At 30.0% G+C, this 17,535-nt stretch overlaps 1 protein-coding gene across 1 annotated transcript in view; it reads left to right on the top strand.

The window, feature by feature from the left end:
* LOC140442234 (TBC1 domain family member 1-like) overlaps window positions 1-13,629 on the top strand; it is a 39,539-nt gene extending 25,910 nt beyond the window's left edge. Inside the window, exons 6-8 of the mRNA XM_072533310.1 lie at window positions 4,495-4,646; window positions 5,807-6,059; window positions 12,075-13,629. Coding sequence (XP_072389411.1) covers window positions 4,495-4,646; window positions 5,807-6,059; window positions 12,075-13,195 — 1,526 coding nt within the window. The 3' untranslated portion in view covers window positions 13,196-13,629. The remainder of the gene's footprint in view (window positions 1-4,494; window positions 4,647-5,806; window positions 6,060-12,074) is intronic.
* Window positions 13,630-17,535: the final 3,906 nt, after the last annotated feature.

Genomic DNA, 17,535 nt, shown 5'->3' with positions numbered 1-17,535 from the left:
AGAGAAAGAAGTCTAAAATTGTGAGATCTGGAGACCTGGGTGGCCAATCTATCAACGGACTACCCCGGCCTCTCCAACGGTTCCGAAAATTTTCATTTAGCCATTGCCTTACGGTTCTGACGTAATGAACAGAACACCCATCTAACTGGATATACAAATTTAATCGTTCATTAATTGGGAGCTTATGAATAGCATCCCACAAGTCGGTATTTAAAAATTCTAAAAAGTTCTGTGAGTTCAAGTTTTCTTCAAAAAAGAAAGGACCAATAACTCGCTCGTTCAGTATACTACACCAGACATTGATTTTTTGAGAATACTGGCTTTTACAGTTTATTACCCAATGGGGATTATCTGCTGTCCAATAGCGACAAGTCTGTGATGATACTACTCCATTTGTAGTGAAAGTGGCTTCGTCGGTAAACAACACGTTTTTTAGAAAATTTATATTGTTTAAATATTCCCCTTGGGCCCATAAACAATATTCTAAACGTTTTGCTTCGTCGCCTTCTTGTAATGTGTGTAAGAATTTTGGTTTGAAAGGTTTAATATTATTTACCTTAAGACATCGCCGAATACTCTCTCGAGGCACATTCAAATATAAACTGGCATTCCTTAAACTGGCATTAGGGTTATTTCTGAAATGATCTAAAATTATTTGATCATTTCCTCTTCTTCTTTGTAACGGGTTATTTTTTAAAATTAGTTTTAATACTGCACCATATTCATTAAATATTCTATTTATTTTGTTTACCGTACCGCAGCTAATATTAGGACGATCTACATGTCTGTCATTAAATATTGTACAAACTTCCCTGGCACTTCTATCGTTATCTCCCAAAAGACGTATAATTTTAATTTTTTCTCTCAAACTTAATCTTGCAGCCATGACACAAAATATTATTAAAAGAATTTGAAGTAAATATTGTTGCAAATATTATGCATAAATTTATGCTAGCACTGAAATTTGTATGACACAAATAATCAAACAGTAATATCGTAGTCATGGCAACTGAGATTTAAGTTGCAGCATGTAAAGTTAATAATAATGTAAGTGCGTTACTTGCATTAAATTTTTATGCTATTTTAAACATTTTTTTGTCTAGTAGTGGTTTATTATTAAAATTATTTGAAAAATAATTAGTTTAATGGTTATCTGTTGATACAGGGTGTTCTTTTTTGGCTCGTAGCTTAGTGAGTTTTAAAATTTTAAGTTGTCATAACTTCGTTATTAATAAATATATTTTAAGTAAAGTAAAGTGGAGAAATAAAAGACAAAGAAGTTGGCTACTTCATCTATTTATTGAAGACGTTTCGCTTTCTGCTCAGAAAGCATCATCAGTTCATCTAAAAAGAACAATATGAAACCAAACATCCATAGAGAAGTTAAAAAAAATGTGTGTTACCTTACACAGACATGTAGCAGTCAATGATATTAAAAGTATAAAAAAGCTTCCGAAACTGGACATTTAGAGTTAAAGTTCTGCAAGAATTAGGCTTAATATGTTGTTTACTTTTAAATTTGTCCCTTAATGGGTTCTTTTCAACATATTTTCATATATAATAAATTAAATAAAAATAAAATAAAATAAATATATTATTCTTTTCCTTATTAACTTAGATTTATTAACTTAAATTTTATTAACTATTTGGTCAATATCACTTTTACATACTTAAAGTAATTGTTCCTGTTGATTAACTTTTTTGGTAAAATTTTAAACTGAAATTTGATTCATAGAATCCTTTTCACTGCAGTTCCAAATGCTGTGAACCTAGGGACTGTGGAAGTTGAATTAATCTTCACCTGTTGCTGGCTAACCAGTGACGTCATAAATAAAATATTTAATATATGATATTTTGGATTGACCTCGCATGCTTTGTTCTTTGTTAACAAATCAAACACTGGGGGGTAAATGGTGATCTTAACCACCTTTTCCTTTCATTTTTTGGCTTTTTAACGACAAGCTGTCAACCAAATTTATCACATTCTATGAATGTACCGTTCTATTATATTAGAAGTTGGTATTTTGCCTTGCTATTCTGTCATCTGACTTCAAGGCTATATCTATTCACGTTGGGTGCGTGGGTGTTAAACCTGTCACTTCATTTACCTGCGAGACTCAGTAAGCTTAAGACTGGTAACTTTATTTTTATCTTAATTACTACATCAATCTTAAATAATTTAATAATGATTCCTAAAGTTAAAATGAAAATCTAATTGATTATAAACAAATTGTTGGAAGTGCACTCATGATCTTTCTAGTTCTTTTATACAACAAAATAAACTTTAATGTTTTTTACTTAAGTTTTTATAATAACTTTTTTATATACATGTATTTTTACCATATGTTCTTTTGCTGTGCTAATGTTGTTTAATTGCAAACTTTTCCTAGTTTCAATTAATTGTTTTATACAACTTTAACTCTAAATGTCCAGTTTCGGAAGCTTTTTTATACTTTTAATATCATTGACTGCTACATGTCTGTGTAAGGTAACACACATTTTTTTTAACTTCTCTATGGATGTTTGGTTTCATATTGTTCTTTTTAGATGAACTGATGATGCTTTCTGAGCAGAAAGCGAAACGTCTTCAATAAATAGATGAAGTAGCCAACTTCTTTGTCTTTTATTTCTCCACTTTGACCGAAAAACCCACCACTCTTCGAGTGTACCTTAGTTTATTTTGGATTGACGGTCGTACTCCTTTTCTCGATATATATATATATATATATATATATATATATATATATATATATATATATATATATATATATATATCTTAAGTAATTACCATAGATGTCAGGAAAATTTTTTAAACAACCAGAATTTACATCGTTGTTACTGTTCTTATTTTATGTAATATTATGCCGTTATACTCCAGTCGTCAGAGACGAAAATGCCACTGAACCTTTAAAAAATCGTACGAACAAGCTGAAATTTAGCCGAGAATGCTTATTAATTTTGGGATCCCAAAAAAAAAGCAAAAAAGTGGACAAAACGCAAAAAAATCGATTTACCAATATTCTGTACGTTTTGAAAAAAAAAATGTTTTAAATAAAATATGTAGCTGAGATAATTTCAAACAAAAGTGTTTGAAAGCATTTGTAACACTTTTTGTGTAAAATGAACCGTTCTCTTCGAACAACGCTTGGAAGCGGCTGTCGATTTTGAACGTCAGTTACGCTCGCGAAATCAATGTTCAATAAAATTTGTATCAGCTCGACGGTAAAAATTCGATATCTTTTGATTCAAGTGTCCTATGGACAAAGTCAAAATGTGTTTTAAAGGTAAAGAGTTCAGCTTTTTTATGCAATTTTTGTATTTTGCCGCAAATAAACTTAAATTTCATAAAGGTCTTAGATAAATAAACGTTGCGCTATTCTTGCCATTTTTTATGATTTATAAAAATACAATACAATATATTTCTTTTATTGACTTTAAAGTTTCGATTACTAGAGCATAACCTTCAAAACTTGCATGGAATTTTAGTTTTTAGTTTTGGCAACAAATCTGAGGTATTTAAAATATGCTTAAAAAACGCTGCATTTACACTTTCACATAACAAACGATCTAAAATACAAAACTAAATACTAAAATGTTTAAAACTTAATTTTTTTCAATTACACTAGTACGTTTTTTTAGAAGAATAATTAAACTTTTGCTATAAATTACACCCAAAACCGTCTTCTTGGAGGTATTTCACGTGACGTGCGATCATTTGTAATATAAAACATTAAATCCGCGTTTTTTGTTGCCACAACCTAAAATTGAAATTTTATGTCTGGTTTCAAAGATTGATCTCTAAAAATGAAAATTTTACTACGAACGGTTAATGAAACTGATCAATTTTATTGATCACACGATAATCGTAAAAAATGGCAAAAGTCGCGCCATATTTACTTATTTAACACCTTTATAACAACTGAGTTTATTCTTGGCAAAATGCGGAAACTGCTTACGAAAGCTGCACGCTTTACCTTTAAAATGCATCCTGATTTTGTTGATAGGACACTTGGATCAAAGGATATCGAATTTTTACCGTCAAGCTGATACAAATTTTATTTAACATTGATTTTGCGCACGTAACTGAGAACGGTTCAATCTACACAAAAAGTGCTAACAAACATTTTTGTTTAAAATTATCTCAGCTACATTTTATATTTAAAACATTTTTTCTGCGGCGTACAGATTTCTTAAATGTATGCAGTAACTAATGGATTTATTGTTATTAAATAGCAGCATTTAACTAGAGATTTTTGGGGTAAAGTGTTATTTTAATTATATATTAAAATTTCAAAAAATACGAACAATAAATAATAAAGTAGACTTTTTTTGAGAAAATCTTATGTGATAGACTATTTATGATTGCATAATTTATTTCTACTCATCAAAATACTCAAAAAATAGTGGAAATATTACATGGGACAAAACATGTATTTTCTAGTATCCATTATTTTACTTCATTGTCATTAATTATTTACTATACTAACTTTTTAGGCAGAACTTTTCCTAATCATTCATACTTCAGTAGTCCTCTAGGACCCGGACAATTAGCTCTTTTTAATCTACTGAAAGCCTATTCCCTTCTTGATCCTGATGTTGGATACTGCCAGGGCTTAAGCTTTGTAGCTGGTATTCTTTTATTACATGTAAGTAACATTTATACGTTTCATAAAAGGTTTCAAAAGACCACTGAAATAAACTAATAATTTTTCCAAAGCAAAATTTAAATCAGGGATATGGTACGTAACAGCATCCAAATCGAGCAAAAAATATTTAATTTGAGTTTAAGCTGTTATGCATTTGAGCTAAAATTCATTTGCATGTAAAGATTTCTTGCTTCTTCAATAATATTTGAATCGACATACGACGCAAGATGGTGTATCAACTTGTTGTTTCTCTTTGTAATCATTCACTCACTCATTACGGTGCCAAAGTCCTTAAAGAGTCTCGATATTCTTAAGTTGTCTGCTCCATTCTACTTTATCCCTTGCCCATCCTCATTTCCACCGGCGCGGCGGCTTACTTAAAATCCTTCTTATTATGTTTGATTCGGGGCCTGGGCTACATGTCCTGGAGGTTTTGCTTGATTAAGATGGTAATACCGTTTTCACGATTTTTTCTTGTTGATATTCTGTAATTACAAGTTATATCTACTCCTTTATGCCCCATTTTTACATATCGTCCCGAATGTTTTGCATAATATCCTTCTTTTAAAAATCTGTACAGATGATCCGATTTTGATTATGGTCCATGTCTCTGATTCATATGTAGGAATATATAATATACACTTATACGAGTTTTTTTGAGCTGACGTTTGTTAGCTAACTAGCTAAGTACTTTAATATACCATGACAACACCTTGCACCTGCAATTATAATCCACCTTTTATTTCCCCTAATGTTTCCAATAATTATTGGTCAACCACTGTCCGTAGCTATATGATCTCTTTAACCGCTTCGAAATTGTTTGTTATTAACAGTAAGCTCTTCATCAACATTTACAGCTCTCGTGTTTGTGTTAGTCAGCATACATTTAGATTTATTTTTATTTTTATTTATGTGTAGGTAATCCCATTTGCTCTACTGCTGCTACTTGGTCTGTTAGAATTTCCGTGGTTCTCGCCCTGCCTCTTGTTATAATGTCCACGTCGTCAGCATAAGCATAAAATTGGACTAATCTATTAAATATAGTTCCCTGAAATTATACCCTGTAACTCTAGTTAGGGACGGCATACGTTTCGATACATTTTATATAAAAAAAAAATCATTGCCACTAGGATACATTTATTTCCAAATTATTTTTTCAGATGGAAGAGAGTAAAGCTTTTTTACTACTAAAACATCTTATGTTCCGCAGAGGAATGCGCACTCAGTACCTTCCGGATATGGCGAGCTTACAAATTAAGCTGTATCAATTATCTAGATTATTACATGACCAGCTTCACGATGTTTACGTTCATTTTGACCTTCATGAAGTAACACCAACTTTGTATGCAGCTCCATGGTTGCTGACGGTTTTTTCCTCACAGTTTCCATTGGGATTCGTTACAAGAGTATTTGGTAAGTGTCACTATATGTCGTAAAATATCAGCTCCTTTTGTTTTTTTTTTTGTAATTACCATTAATTTAGTTCTCCTAAAATATACTATTTCCAGTTCATTTTAAAATAATTCTGTCATCTAAAACTATGTACGAAATATAGTTTTAGCAACAACCTGTGAATGTTTTTGTATAGCGCCAAAGTAGAGTACCAAATTATTCAAATTACAATCATAAACGCTAAAAGCTGAGCTTCTGTATAAGTCGCTCTGAGGAGACCTACTCAGGTCAGGAAGGATAATGCCGTGGTTGTAAAAAGCGCAGTAGAGAAATATGTAAATTTTATTTTTTTTTCGCCAAATAAGAAATCCCATCAAGTAAAAGATATCAAAGAGAGGTATCCTGACTTCTTGTTACCTCATATATACATATATATATATATATATATATATATATATATATATATATATATATATATATATAATAAACGTCTTCATTAAATAGATAAAGTAGCACAACTCTTGTCTTTTTTATCTCCAAATTGACCGAAAACATCCCATTCACTATATATATATATTATTGTGATATTTAAAGTCTTGGTGCGCCAAGCAATAATTAGCTAATTAATTTTTTTGATTAATTAAAATTATTTAAATGATATGATTATGACTCTATCACAATTTTTAATTCTTTTATCTCAGGGTTAAATTCGTGCTTCAATATCTATGCTATTACATGTGAAAGGTAAGGTCCAGAGAATACCGGAATAATAAAAAACACATATGATCTAACACTATATATTGAAATAAAAATAATGAAATAATTCACACTCAAAAGTTTTCAATAAACAAATCTCATATAAGGATTCTCAAAATTTTGTTCTCCGTACGTGAACAATCAAAATTAATGGTACAAACAATATTAATTGAAAACTCAAAATCCCAAACTATTCTAACTCTCCTAATCAAAATATTTATATCCTTTCTAAATTACGTGTAAAAATTGTGTTATCAATAAAAGAAAAAAAACTGCAGAAAACAAAAATATCTCTCTCTGATGATGAGTGGTCCAAATCCTTGTTCCTTGTAGACTGTATTATCTCCTCTCAACCGCTCCCTATGTAATCAGCAATCTTACAACAGATTGTTGCAAGTATATCGTCCTTAATGATCTCCTTCAAAAGCAACAATCATTCAAATTATGATAGCCTTTCTCCTCTCGATAAACTGAAGCTCTCGTTGGCCCGAGTGAAAAATGACTCTTGGAATATCTTCTCTTTACGATAAACTGAATCTCTCGTTGGCCTGAACAGTGACTCTTGGAATATAAGTAGGAAAATATGACTTACAATATTTTGCTGCTTCAGCGTCTGTCAGATACACTAACTCCACAAAAACTCACTAACATTCAACACTACTGCTTGCTACTTCTTTGGAACCACCAGAGAACAATCCTGTTCCTCTTACAGACTTGGAAAATCAACTGATTCTCTTTTCTCTCTCCTCAATCTCGCTAAACTTTTTCCTACATACTTATCCCACCTTTTTCAATCTCCGCCAATCAAAACTCGTCACAATTCCCCCATTTTTTCATTTCGATAACAAACAAATTTTTACCTATAATTATAAAATTTCCTAAAACTTATTTACAAATAATATTTTCTATAATTCTTAAAAACTAACAAAAACCTCTTTCTAAAATCTCTTCTATTTGTCTCTAATCACTGCATTAATGTATTTTGGAAAACCCCGTTCAATTGTCTTTTTGTTTTCACTTAAAATTATGCGGGTCACTCAAGTATAACAAAGAAATAATTTATGCAAAGCTTACATTTTGTTTAGTACAGGTAATTCAAGAAATTAATAACTCTCCTTCTTCGAAATGTTTGTTGGATATTATCCTACTTATCTGAATTATTTTAATGTTATTGAATTTTGAAATATTTTTAAACAAACCAATATTTTTCTCGATTTTACATATCATAACAAAATATATATATATATATATATATATATATATATATATATATATATAATGAACCAGAAGTATTTGCTGACAACGTAAGGAAGTAAACGTTAAATAGTGGGATTGCAGCAATAAAAAATTAAAAAATGAAACGAGTACTCTTTTAAATTTTTATTAGAGAGAATACATTATAAAGATGTATTATAATGTTGATAAAATTTATCATAGTCTCTCATCTTTTTTCAATATATAAAAACTATTTTTATGTTTAAAAATTTAAAAAAATTACTATACATCCAAAAATACTTCATTATTCTAAATAAATACATGACATTATTTTGACAAAATAATGTCATGTATTTATTTAGAAGAATTAAGTGTTTTTGGATGTATAGTAATTTTTTTAAATTTTTAAACATAAAAATAGTTTTTATATATTGAAAAAAGATGAGAGACTATGATAAATTTTATCAACATTATAATACATCTTCGTTGATACAACCTCATTAAGTTTGTAAGTAGAAACATTTTTTAATTAATTATACCAACGCCAACAATTTATTCATCACATTTGTAGCTCCCTGATGAAGGACATAACCAATGTCCGAAAGCTTGGAATAAAAATTTAAAAGAGTACTCGTTTCATTTTTTATTGCTGCAAACCCACTATTTAACGTTTACTTCCTTACGTTGTCAGCAAATACTTCTGGTTCATTATATATATATATATATATATATATATATATATATATATATATATATATATATATATATATATATATATATATAATGAACCAGAAGTATTTGCTGACAACGTAAGGAAGTAAACGTTAAATAGTGGGATTGCAGCAATAAAAAATTAAAAAATGAAACGAGTACTCTTTTAAATTTTTATTAGAGAGAATACATTATAAAGATGTATTATAATGTTGATAAAATTTATCATAGTCTCTCATCTTTTTTCAATATATAAAAACTATTTTTATGTTTAAAAATTTAAAAAAATTACTATACATCCAAAAATACTTCATTATTCTAAATAAATACATGACATTATTTTGACAAAATAATGTCATGTATTTATTTAGAAGAATTAAGTGTTTTTGGATGTATAGTAATTTTTTTAAATTTTTAAACATAAAAATAGTTTTTATATATTGAAAAAAGATGAGAGACTATGATAAATTTTATCAACATTATAATACATCTTCGTTGATACAACCTCATTAAGTTTGTAAGTAGAAACATTTTTTAATTAATTATACCAACGCCAACAATTTATTCATCACATTTGTAGCTCCCTGATGAAGGACATAACCAATGTCCGAAAGCTTGGAATAAAAATTTAAAAGAGTACTCGTTTCATTTTTTATTGCTGCAAACCCACTATTTAACGTTTACTTCTTTATATATATATATATATATATATATATATATATATATATATATATATATATATATATATACGTAGACTTGGATTTAATTTGAGTCTCTTACCATTCTCTAACACGTGTTTTTGGGTCTACTCGTCATCAGTGAGACTTGTAAGAAGACTCGAACCAAACCAAAACGCACCGACTAGTATGGCAATTATAGGAAAAATAATTACTAGAGTATGCTACTAGCGACCTCTAGTGAGGGAAGATGAAGTGAAATGTCGATAGCAATTAAAGTAAACTATATACCCAAGCTTAATCAAGCTATTCAGAGCGATGCTGGGAATATTTATATTCCACCATGCATTAACAATTTACCCATATAAATTACCATCATTTTTGTACCCATTTCGTCGAGTAAGGACGATAAGAAACAACACATTTTTTGACCACAAAGACCAAAAAAAATATACATTCAATAACACCCGTGGACAAAGATCTATGATAGATTATGTTATAACCAACATATATATACATCCATTAATAATAATAGACGTAAGATGCCTCAACTCAGCAGATGTAAGTAGCGACCATAGCCTAGTATTATGTAAAATAAGAATCATCATGAATACTTCACACCTAATAGAAAGGCTCCAACACAAACAAAAATCAGAGTCAAAGGACTGAATACGAAATCCACGGAATACTTATACAGAAAAAGAATATCAGAGAAGAATGCCGGGAATGAAATATTAGAAAACGATAACATCAAGGAGAGCTGGGAAAAACTCAAGAATAACATATAACAAATTAAAAAGAAAACCCCATAGTTTAGAGAGGAAGACAAGATAAAACGTGAAGAAAAAAATAAAGCCTTTTTACAATACAAAACAAACAAACGTAACAGGCATACAACCACAATAATCGAATTACGAATACTTTGGTTAGACAAATAAAAAGGGAACGCTGGCAGAGCTTCTCAAAACAGATGGAACACGACAGAAAGAGATATGGAGAATGATCAAAGGACAAAGAAAAGAGATGAACGAACTAATTAAAACGAAACACATTGAGAAGGCAACATGGGCAGACTACTTTCGATCCCTATTTTCTAAAGGTGACGATAATGAACCACCAACACCAGAGGTAACGGCAAACGAAGAAATACATATTGAATAGGAAAAGGTAAAGTTATAATAAATAAACTGAATGGAATTATAATACTGGCAGAAGAATAACAAGGTTTTAGGTCAGGAAGATGACGACGTCACCGACGAAATATTAATAATGAGGCAAGTGCAAGAAAAATCAACTTCATTGAAGTTGGCAGTTTGATAAGACAGGGAGGTTCCCTGAGTGCTCTATTGTTCAACCTGATTATGGATTAAATAATAAAAAAAGTAAGAACTAAAAAAAGGATACCAAATGGGAGAAAGACAACTTAAAATACAATTACAACAAATACAAAAACAACAACGTATGCTGCACCAATTTAATATAACCGCCAGAAAGTTAAACATGTTAATTTCTTCAAAAAAAGACAAAATCATGGTTGTAACAGTAAATTTACCAAGGTCAGATAATAGAACAAGTGATGGGGTTTAAATATCTAGGCATCATTTTATCTAGCTACAGAAAGCTTGAAAGAGCTTTCCTTCTTCACCTTCCTTTACCACCTTCCTTCACCTGGAAACGGTAATAAATCATGTGCCAGTTTTGGTCCAACCCGAGTATTTCATTTCCTCTGTACCACCTGGGAGGCGCCCGATGGTGAATCTAACAATCACACACGTGCAATTCAATACTAAAAAATAATACCGAGAATGGTACATAATGACAGCCCCGTTAACAAAAATTATGCCCCTAAATAATATTAATATCAAGATTGTATATTTCCAAAAATTTATGTTCTAAAGCGCTATATAGAGTCATACTTACCTACCTACTATTATACGAATCCACACCATAAAAATATGAAAAAGTAACTAATAAGCAGTTACATAAAGAAACACAGTTCTGTGAGGACAATGAATAAAAAACTAATTCCCAGTGAGTTTGGAAAATATGTGAAAGGTATACATGAAAAAGTATGTAACAAAGCCGTGTTGTTTTTATCTATTCAAATCAGTGTGAGCTTGGGGAAAAAGTGTACCAACCGTATATCCAGGGAACCAATTAAGTATCTAGAAGTCTTTTTTTTGTTAAAAAATAAGCAGGAGCACTAAAAACCCACAACGCACTATATCAAGCAGTTTATACATACGCGTTTTTTCTTATGGACATGCATGAAAAATTTGATGTATTTAACATTATCAAACTCACTACAAATGATACATAAACGTTAAATACGATTGCAATTCAAAGAAAGCTAATTGTTGCTTGCCCTCTATAACGGTTATTCGTTTGATATAAAAATAGTTTATAAATTATTGCATGGGTTATTTGAGGTCTGTCAAAATTGAGAACTATATTATTGTGTCATTTATGTACTTACTAAATTTATTCATATTAATATTCAAAATGTCGAATTTCTAGTCAGCCAGCTCTTAGTTAGGTCTTAGTTAGTTTTAGATTGTTATTAAAATGTTGAAGATAATTCAATGTAGATCTTTCTGATATAGATTAAAACAAATAATTAGAAACACGTAAAAAATGTATCAATGTTTTTAATTGATATTATTTTTTTATTTTTCAGATCTTATATTTCTGGAAGGACCTGAAGTCATTTTTCGTGTAGCGCTGGCTCTTTTAATCTTCCACAAAGAAAAATTACTTCTATGTGATAGTTTTGAAGAGATCATGAATTACCTTAAAGAACAGCTTCCTAATATAGATAAAATTACTTTAGATAAAATTATGAAAGAAGTATATGCTACTTCGTTTACCAAACAACTAAATGAGTATAAAGTAGAGTATCAAGTTTTGCAAGAGGAGCTGAATTTAGTCCAACCACAGGTTGAAGCATTTCATAAATTAGAAGCTCATAGCAAGATTTTAACTGAACAAAATAAAGCACTAATGCAACAACTGGAGTTGAGTCTGTCTAATGTTCAAAGATTGGAGAAAACTAGGGTTCTACAACAGTCACAAATAAACAAATTGGAAATGCAGAACAGAGCTCTGGATGTAACTATAGGCTCTTTAGGAAATTTTGTTCAATCTTTAATTGAACAAAAATTAGACCTTGAAATTCCTGATGATGTACAAAGAATATTATCACAACTATCATTTACAGAACGAATAAAACATGAAGTAAAACCACATCAAAACAATCTTTTAAGAATGTTCCAGAGATCTCCAGAAAAAATAATGACCAAATCACAAAGTATGGGTATAATTAACTTACCAACACATGTTAATAGCAAGTCAGACCAAGCTAGATCGAGAACTAATAGTCTAAGTAAAAGAAATGAAGCTATTCCCAATCTGACAACCACCCCTAGTAATTCAACTGAAAGGATATCAAAATTCTTTTCAGGTTCTCATCACCATATACTCCAACAGAAACTAAACGCTCAAAATAATATGTTAGGTAATACTAAAATAGATATAACAGTTCAAGAGTTCAAAAACGAAGGTGCTCGTGAAAATAATTCTGTCGATTTTCCATTTGTCAACAATAACATCTCTCCTACAAGCTCGGAAGACAGTGGTGTGGTATCTCCAGCTAGTAACCCTCTAAGTCCTAAATCCATAGAATCACACCCCTTAAGCAACTGTGATGTTTCTTTTATGTTTAACGGTACTAGGGAACTAAAAACTATAAAGAACATAAATAATCTTAGACAAATTAGCCCTAACGTTATAAATAAATGATTCAGAAAATATTTTATGTTTATATTAACTATAAGAAATCTACTTACTATTAGAAATATAGTACTTTATATCCTATTAGAAATAAGTGATATCAAGATATAGCTTAGGAATATTTAGAGTGATTTTTGTATTGTTCAGGAAGTGTTGTATTGATATTTAAACATAATACTCAGTTAAATTTTATAATAGACAGGGTATACTAATAGTTCAATAATAACTGTTTTGTATAGAGATAATTTCTAAAGCAGAATAAATTAATAATCAGATTTCTTATAACTTTTTATGTAAAATTAGTGAATAAAAAATATTAACATTTATTATTGTTTTATAACATATTCAGGATTCAAGTATATAAAAATTAAACAAAAACCAAATGTTATAGGCATTTAACCAGTTGTATATGTATAAGATTGTATGGTTCAATAAAATACTTCACGTCGTAGACAACAATCTATTAATCACCATTGTTTTATAATCACTACTAATTTTGTTACCACAGTCATTATGATTTTTAATGAAGCCCTCACAAACCTAGACATGGGAATCCGAGTGAACGGTGAATACATCAATAATATCCTCTACGCCGATGATACTGTGTTACTAGCAACCAGCCTAAACGATCTGCAGGCCTTACTAGACCGAGTGCGAACTGTGAGCGTAACATCCGGACTGAACCTCAATATTAAGAAAACTAAATTGATGGTTGTCAGCCGTACAAATTTAGATCCCGGGGCACTAATGGCAGGTAGCGAAGAGATCCAGAGAGTCGACAGATTCACTTACCTCGGAACTACCCTCAACGTACAATGGGACTACGCTCAAGAGATTAGATCCAGAATTGAAATGGCACGGTCTACATTTATTAAGTTGAGATCTTTGCTGTGCTGCAGTGATCTCAGTTTGGGATACCAAGATGCGGATAGTGAGGTGCTACGTTCTTCCAGTATTACTATATGGAGTTGAAGCCTGGACACTGACGCAAGCCACTGAAAAACGAATCGAAGCCTTCGAGATGTGGATATACAGAAGGATACTAAAAATATCTTATGTGGACCATGTCACCAACGTTGAGGTCCTACAGCGCACGACAAAAGAAAAAGAAGTGCTTAATTTAATTAAACAACGTAAGCTTGAGTACCTCGGCCACGTGATGCGGAACGAAGAAAAACATCGAATTCTTCAACTCGTTATGCAGGGTAAAGTATTTGGCAGAAGAGGACCGGGACGCCGTCGTATCTCGTGGTTGAAAAATCTCCGACAATGGTTTGGGATGACCTCAGCGGAGCTGTTTCGCAGAGCAGTCAACAAAACCATGATAGCCTTGATGATCGCCAACATCCGGACCGGATAAGGCACTGAAGAAGAAGAAGTCATTACCATAATTCTGAAGCTATTTTCTTGTGGTATTTTAAAGTAATTACTATTTAAATGGGAATAAGCCACAATTAAAGGTTAAATTACGTTTATTGACGTTTCAATTTCCACTTCGGAAATCGTTCTCAAGATACAAACATTAAAAAGTAAATTAAACAAATTTTTGTTTTTCTGTTATTTAGTGAAAAATTCTTCTAATTTACTTAATTAATTAATTTAATTTTAATTCTTTTTTAATTTAATTTAATTTTAATTTAGAAGAATTTTTCAGTAAATAACAGAAAAACAAAAATTTGTTTAATTTACTAATGTTTGTATTTTGAGAACGATTTCCGAAGTGAAAATTGAAACGTCAATAAACGCAATTTAACCTTTAATTGTGGCTTATTCCCATTTAAATAGTAATTACGTTACCATAATATTGTTACAGTTCTTTGAAATCAACTTTATTGAACACTAACTCGTTTACAATAATTTTACCGACTATAAACTTTAAAACTCAAAATACAAGTCCTAAACTGTCACAAACATCTGTTGATATATATATATATATATATATATATATATATATATATATATATATATATATATATATATATATATGTATAGGTATATATATATATATATATATATATATATATATATATATATGTATATATATATATATATATATATATATATATATATATGTATATATATATATATATATATATATATATATATATATATATATATGTATAGGTATATATATATATATATATATATATATATATATATATATATATATATGTATATATATATATATATATATATATATGTATATATATATATATATATATATATATATATATATATATATATATATTAAGAAATACTAGATATTATTGATTGTCGATATAAACAAACAACACAGTTTATTAGGGCTGCAGTCAGAAATGTCAGTGTCAGTGTTTAGCCGGGATGTTACAGAAACACTCTTTTGACTTTTGGTCTAGCTTTCGGAATTGTTTTATTCCTTATTCAAGACACTGTAATTAGAAGAATGTGTAAATATTTACAATATATCACAAATTGTCGTGCAACTTACTAGGCGTTGAGATTATTTATATAAAGCTATGACACTCAACATTAATAACACACATATAAAATAAAACATATAAAATAATGAACAAAATACATTTTAATATTTAGTTATGATAGTAAAAATTTGTTTGTGACATCTTTTAATGGTGTGTTTTAACTGATCCATAGAGAACAGAAAGAAAAAACAAAAATAGTATGATTAAAAAGTAATTAAGGTGTTCTTCATGTTATATTAATGAAAGTAGTATATTAAACCTGTCTTGATGGTATGCAACATGTTTTGTATGCAGGTGCATTATGGTGTGTATATGTAAAAGTAAATCTTTATTTTATATTTGATGTTTGTCAGTAAATAACAATAAATGTTGCTTAGTTTATCTATATCAGATTTTTTATTTATACAAGACGTATTGGATTTTATGAAACACATTTCCAAGAAAACACGTTTTGAATGGTTTTTTCCTTTGCCAAAATACAGGAATCCTCGAAATTAAATTCATGTTTTAACGTTAATGCATGTTCTGTGAGCGAACATGCGTTTATTTTTTTGGTTTTTATGTCGCTGCGATGTGAGGTCACTCTACTGTGAAAATTACGAGATGATTCTCCGATATACACGTTTTTACAATTGGCACACGGTATAGAATAAACAACAATGGATGACTCCTGTATTGTGAAAGGATCCTTTGTCTTTGTGTACAACTTCGATACCGTTTTCAAATTCTTAGTTGCAATTTTTAAGCCACTAACATTTTTGAAAATGTTCATTGGGTTAGGTGTGAGAACTGGAATATAGGGTAGGCAACCATACGTTATTTTAGATTGTGGTAGCAAATTTGTTTTCATCTTAGATGGATGTTGAGAATAAAAGTTTATGAAACGGTTACTAAAACAAGGTTTACGATACCACTCCTTCGTTAGCATGCCATCATTGCCACGATGTATAAGCATGTCCAAAATAGGAATCATATTATCAGCCTCTCTCTCAACTGTAAACTTTAAGTGTTCACACTGGGCGTTAAAGGTGTTTAAAACATCAGTTACTTTGTTTTTTTTTCTCTACACGTTCTTATAACTTCATCCAAAACAAAGTTACATAGTATGGGGGATATTTTGCTGCCCATTGGAGTGCCAAAGATTTGTTTAAAAAAATTACCATTGAACAAAAAGATGTTAGAGTCAAAAATTAATGTTAAAACTCTTATGAAATCATCTAAACTGATCTTGGTATGCGGAGAGATGCTGTTCCAGTTATTTTTGATGCTGTTAAGAATATCATCTAGTGGTAGGTTTGTAAATAGTGACAAAACATCTAAACTAATCAATATATAATTTGAAATGAAAAAGACAGTCAAGATTTGATTTCACATACAAAGCGTCTATGTATCTGTTTATACGTATTTCGCCTTAATAAGGCTCATCAGAACAGCTATTCATAGGCGTTCTCAACGTGAAAAATAAATCTTTCCTGTCTTTAAGAAGCAACACTAAAATGGCTTCGAAACGGACGCAATAGCGACATCTGATAATAAATCCGTAAAATAGTTTCGAAACACAATTCAGATTTCTGCCTTAATCTGAGCCTTCTAAAAATTGCAAGGCAAAGCAGACGTTGATAAAGATGTTAATAGAGACATGGGGAATCTAAAATTTGCATTCCACGACATGTCTCCTCAACTAAGCAGAAATCATTAGCGAATTGGTTTCTTGTACTCATACAGAGTAGATCCGAATAAAATGAAAAAGACAGTCAAGATTTGATTTCACGTACAAAGCGTCTATGTATCTGTTTATACGTACGTTTATTACAATTAATGTGATATTAAAAGTCTGAGGTGCGCCAAGCAATTAATTAGTTAATTAATTAATTAATTAAACTTATT

Source organism: Diabrotica undecimpunctata, chromosome 5, assembly GCF_040954645.1.
Source record: "Diabrotica undecimpunctata isolate CICGRU chromosome 5, icDiaUnde3, whole genome shotgun sequence".
Taxonomy (NCBI): Eukaryota; Metazoa; Arthropoda; class Insecta; order Coleoptera; family Chrysomelidae; genus Diabrotica; species Diabrotica undecimpunctata.
The sequence above is the reverse complement of the archived record's forward strand: the minus strand, read 5'-3'. Positions and strand labels throughout refer to the sequence as shown.